The sequence below is a fragment of the Wolffia australiana genome, chromosome 3 (assembly GCF_029677425.1).
Source record: "Wolffia australiana isolate 7733 chromosome 3, ASM2967742v1".
Classification (NCBI taxonomy): domain Eukaryota; kingdom Viridiplantae; phylum Streptophyta; class Magnoliopsida; order Alismatales; family Araceae; genus Wolffia; species Wolffia australiana.
This window is the reverse complement of record NC_135837.1, coordinates 14,534,074-14,539,384: the sequence shown is the minus strand read 5'-3', so window position 1 is coordinate 14,539,384 and position 5,311 is coordinate 14,534,074. Positions and strand designations below refer to the sequence as shown.

General features: G+C 40.8%; 1 protein-coding gene across 1 annotated transcript; it reads right to left on the bottom strand.

Moving 5' to 3' along the window:
• Positions 1–758: 758 nt before the first annotated feature.
• On the bottom strand, positions 759–3,170 carry LOC144700999 (oxygen-evolving enhancer protein 2, chloroplastic-like). The gene is made up of 4 exons (XM_078572627.1): positions 2,826–3,170; positions 1,831–2,063; positions 1,267–1,317; positions 759–1,185 (listed from the first exon to the last, which is right to left on the bottom strand). Exons 1-4 carry the CDS (start codon positions 3,067–3,069, stop codon positions 925–927), a joined length of 789 nt encoding a protein of 262 aa, XP_078428753.1. The 5' UTR covers positions 3,070–3,170; the 3' UTR covers positions 759–924.
• Between the last annotated feature and the right edge of the window lie 2,141 nt (positions 3,171–5,311).

Sequence of the window (5,311 nt, the reverse complement as noted above, 5' to 3'; positions counted from 1 at the left end):
ACCAAAGGTGTTGACCCAGAAAATGCGAGAGCACCATTGTTGATTCCTACCCCTTAGCCAACAAGTTTTTAATTCTGGAATCAACTCTGTTAACAGATGGTTATAGTTTTCTCAAGTTTCATAAAAACATTATAACTTACCTCATGAACACAATGATACATGATTGACTGAAACAACCCCAGTCACATCTATGAGTATTTTCATCATTTGGCCCACTAGTGGGATTTCTGCCATCTTACCCGCAAGGGGGTAGTTTGATCATTTCCCTTCTACTCCAAATAGATGTAGGCATACCTAACCAAGAGGAGAGCAGCCAAGAATTAATCACGATGCCGGTTCTCACATCTCCTAGCAGGGAATGTTCTTCCCACCTTCCAAGTTTTCTACCCCTCCCTCTGAGCTCCCGGCTATGAACTTACTGCCGGTTCTCCTCTACCACCATCTTCTTGATAAGACCCTATTGATATAATCATGCACCCTTAAATTTCCACTAGACAGTGCCATGAATTATCCACCCTTAAATTTCATCCAAAAAGTTATCTGTTCCGACAGAAAGAGATGAAAAGGCGATCAATCTAATCTAGCATAAATTCTCCTCCAAATCCCACTAAAATTTTTGGATTAAATGTTCATGACAAAGCAAATAATCCATGTAGCAGTTTCCTCAATTTAGTCCCCATCGAGCTTAAATATTGGTGCAGAATGACGACAAAAACTAGTTATAAATGCAAAATGATCAAACCATGGAAGAAGAGAAGAATCATCAAAGGGAACTTGATATGGGTCCGGAGCAGACGTTTATGGCTACAGAGGCTACAGTGCCCACAAAGATCTCCCATTCAAAGCATAGATTTTGCGCTGGAAAACTTGCTGTTCTTGCAGAAATAAACTCATTTACAGACCTCCAATGCCGATGCAGTCGATCTAGGCAACGCTGAATGAGCTGGCAGTGTTCTCAACGAACTTCCTCGCTCCCTTGAACCATCTCTTGTCACCAGCCTGGGCCTTGCAGATGTACAGCTTGCCATTGGAGATAGAGGCTGAGATCAGCTGGTGCTTGCCGCCCTCGTCACCGTCCGCGGTCCTCGTCAAGATTGACAGGAAGTAGTAGTCCTTCCCGCCAATGGTTGGGGTTGAGGTCTCCAGGATGTTGGCTGTGGCCACGGCATCTTGATCGAACCCTCCCTGGTAGGAAATCCAACATGAATTTCAGAGATGTATATATGAGAGGGAGAGAAAGATGATTATCAGAGTTGATGAGCTCACCTCAGAGTCGGTTTGACCACTGTAAACCTGCTTCCCCAGCAGATAATCCACCTGCATTTATCAAGATTCCGATTTCATCACAGAAATTCGTTTAACACTGGAGATTTGGGACACATTTTGAAAATGGATGTGGGAAAGAAGATTTGAAGAACTATCATCAGACACCTGATTACATGGCAGAAATTCGTTTGAAAATGAAGATTAGCACAATTTTTGATAAATCTGGTCAGAGTAGGTTCTAGAAACTGCATCAAGATCCCGATTTTAGCTAAGAAGGTTCCCATGAAAATAAAGATTTCGGGGAATTTTGGATAAGTCAGAAAGGACAGATTCGAAGCATCATCAAAATCCCGGTTACATCAAAGAAATACGTCGGACAGTAAAGATTTGAGACAATTTTTTATAAATATGGAGAGAATAGACCTAAGAAAAATCATCAAAATCCCAATTTCAACACAGAAATTTGTTTCAAAATAGCTGTTCAGAGAGTTATAACTAATGCAGAGAGCAATGGATCAAGAACCATAATCAATAATTTATCTTAGAGAGGAGTTCATGCAGCACCTGAAGGAGGAAGTCTTCAGGGGAGCCGAACTCGGAGATGGATTTCTTGGTGGTGTCCTGGATCATGACGGTGACGTTGCTCGTGGCATCGAAGTTGTCCTCGAACCTCAGGACCTGCCCCGGGTACTCAATCTCTTTGCTAGGGTTCCACTTGGACGGGATCAACAGGTTGAATCCCTCCCCAGCGTAGGGAATAAAGTCAGTGTTCGCCTTCACCTTCCCGAACACATTCGCTACAAAAAATATAACATAATTTGGTTTAAATGAAGATTTAGGACACTTTCTGACAAATCAACCCAAAAATCATCACAGGACTCGGTTTAAAAATGAAGATTTGGGACAAATTCTGACAAATCAGCCCAAAAATAATCACAGGACTCGGTTTATAACTGACGATTTGAGACACATTCTGACAAATCAACCCAAAAATCATCATAGGACTCGGTTCAAAATTGAAGAATGGTGACAAATTCTGACAAATCAATCCAAAAAGCACCACAGAATTTGGTTTTAAAATGAAGATTCGGGACAAATACTGACAAATCAACTCTAAACCACCACAGAACTCGGTTTAATATTGAAGACTCGGTACAAATTCTGACAAATAACCCTAAAAATCATCACAGAACTCAGTTTAAAATTGAAGAATGGGCACGAATTCTTACAAATCAACCCAAAAACCATCACAGAACTCGAATTAAAATGGAAGATTCGGGACAAATCCCGACAAATCAACCTAAAAACCATCACAGAACTCGGCTGAAAAATCAACAACCACAAACAAAGATCCAAACCCCTAAAAGAGCGAAAACCCAGAAGAAAAAATAAGATTTTGAGCAGACCCGCTTCGCCGAAGGCGGCGCCGGCGGGAAAAATTCTGACAAATCAACCTAAAAACAATCACAGAACTCGGTTGAATAATCAACAACCACAATCGAAGATCCAAACCCTAAAAGAGCGAAAACCCAGAAGAAAAAATAGGATTTTGAGCAGACCCGCTTCGCCGTAGGCGGCGCCGGCGGGGGAGACCTTGGAGCCGACAGCGGCGGCTCCGACGAGCACGGTGAGAGCGAGACGCCGAGAGAGGGACACGTGGCTGTCATCGGCGGCCTCGGCCTGCTTCTGGGCCTTGCAGACCACCTGCGAGGGCTTCCCGGCGAGCGAAAACCTCTGAGAAGGCGCCTTCGTCGACATCTTGGAAGGAACGTGGTGGTGGAGGAAGCACGCCGTAGACGCCATCTCTCCCTCTTCTCTCTTCTCGATCTCCCCCTTCTTCTTCTTCTTCTTCTTCCTCTTCTTCCACGCGCTCGGACTGCGCTCTTGAGGGAATTGATGGAGAGGGATAACGCGCTGGGGAGTGACTGGACGAAGCGAGATTGGGTTTCTGGGATCTGGATAAGGCCCTGGGAATTCCCATTGGTCCACGTGGCAGGCAGTGCTGGCTCCTGATTGGCTGGAGAGGGTCACCCACATCTCTATCCATCATTCTGATGCTGGGAGCAAACTTCTGGTCTGTATTCAAGCTCCGGCTTCTTTCATCCTGTTATTTGAGTCTGGGCCTGGTAGGAAATTAGTCAGGGATAATCCAACCTTCTCTCTCTCTCTCTCTCTCTCTCTTTACTTCTTTTTTTTTAAAAAAAAGTTTTCTGGGTTCTTACGAGATGTACATATTTTGCCCTAAATTTTTAACTTTTCCGGATTCCTCGAAAATATTCATTTTACTGTGAGTTGATGCCGGTTTGCATGTATATTAGTCAGGGATAATCCAATCTTCTCTCTCTTTTTTTTTCCGTCTTTTTTTTCAAAAAAAGTTTTCTGGGTTCGTATTAGATGTACATTAATTGCCCTAAATTTTTAACTTTTTCAGGTTCCTCGAAGATATTCATTTAACTGTGACTTGATGCCGGTTTGCATGTAAAACTAAAAGTTAAAAATTGTATCTCAATGTTCAGGGCGACGGTGTTGCACGTGACCCTCTTGCTCCCACCACAGCACGCTTAACTATGACATTATTTGCCACCTTGAAAGTGGGTTTTGCTTCATTTTAGTGTAAGTGGAGTTCTGGGTTCTTATGAGATGTACATTTTTTGCCCTGAATTTTTAGCTTTTCCGGGTTCCTCGAAGAAATTCATTTTACTGTGAGTTGATGCCGGCTTGCATGTATAACTTCTGGACTAAATGAATATCCTCGAGGAACCCTGAAAAGTTAAAAATTGTCTCTCAATGTTCAGTGAGATGGCGTTGCATGTGACCCTCTCGCTCTCGCCACAGCACACTTATCTATGACATTTATTTGCCACCTTGAAAGTGGGGTTTGCTTCATTTATGTGGAAATGGAGTTCAACTGCAAAAAGCGCATCCATGGGACTCAGGTTCAACATATAAGAAAATTAAATCTAAATCTATGGGAAATATTTCTAAATTTAGAGAAATCAAATTACATTGAAAATCTAGTTTGTGATCTGAATTAATCAAATGATTGAACTGTTCAAATGGTACAAACTTTGGTCCCCAAAAGATCTGAATCATTGTAATGTGTCTCTATGATTATTGAGTACAATCATTAGCTCCACTAATTCCACTGTGATTTCCAGGATCAATTGTCCTTTATCACCACTGGAATGTTGTTGTTTAACCATGCGCAAGGCCAAAGCTTTGAGGCCTAAGAAGTGTGTCTCTTGCTCTCCATAGTGGTGATAATTTCTATCAACAATTTGTAGGAGATTGAGAACCATTCCTCATTAGACCAAGATGAGTGAGTAATCAAATATATACTATGGATCAATATAAATATTAATTTGATTTATGAAATGAATGGAGACATGCCAATATGTTATTTAGGATGGTAAAATAGGCATTCCCAATTCTAGATTTCAGATTTTTTAAGTTGCATCAAGTTGGCAAAGCTCAAATCTATTCCGCATATTTTTTCCTCAAGTAAAACTCAATCCAAGAGCCTGAGCTTTTATTAAGAATTTCACCGCTTGTATAGCTATATTTTCTCTGGAAAATACCGTTTTCTTGAGCCTCATAACTATGATTGTAACCAGATTTATCTCGCCCATTTATTTTCAGATTTGGCCAAACTCCTTACCTCTAAGGAAACATTAGATGTTTAAATTTCAGTTAATTTCAGGCTTTTTCAGGACCAAAATTGGATCCATAAATTCGACTTGATCAGTTTTGTATACGTATTCACACTCAAATAATTTGTTTTTACCAAGTAAAATAATCAAACTCACTAAGAAATTAAGTCTATTAAAAAAATTACTAACCCAAATAATGGCATTCCCTAGTCAATTGATATAATCATTTGTGTGTTCGTCTCACATGATACCCTTTAATTGCATCACCACAAGGAACTTAAAATAATGAAATCAAGAAATAATGAAGCTACTATGATCATTGTGGATATTTCAATGGAAGCAACTCATTTAGCGATGTTCACTATTTCGAAATATCCCGAGTATATAAAAAGGCT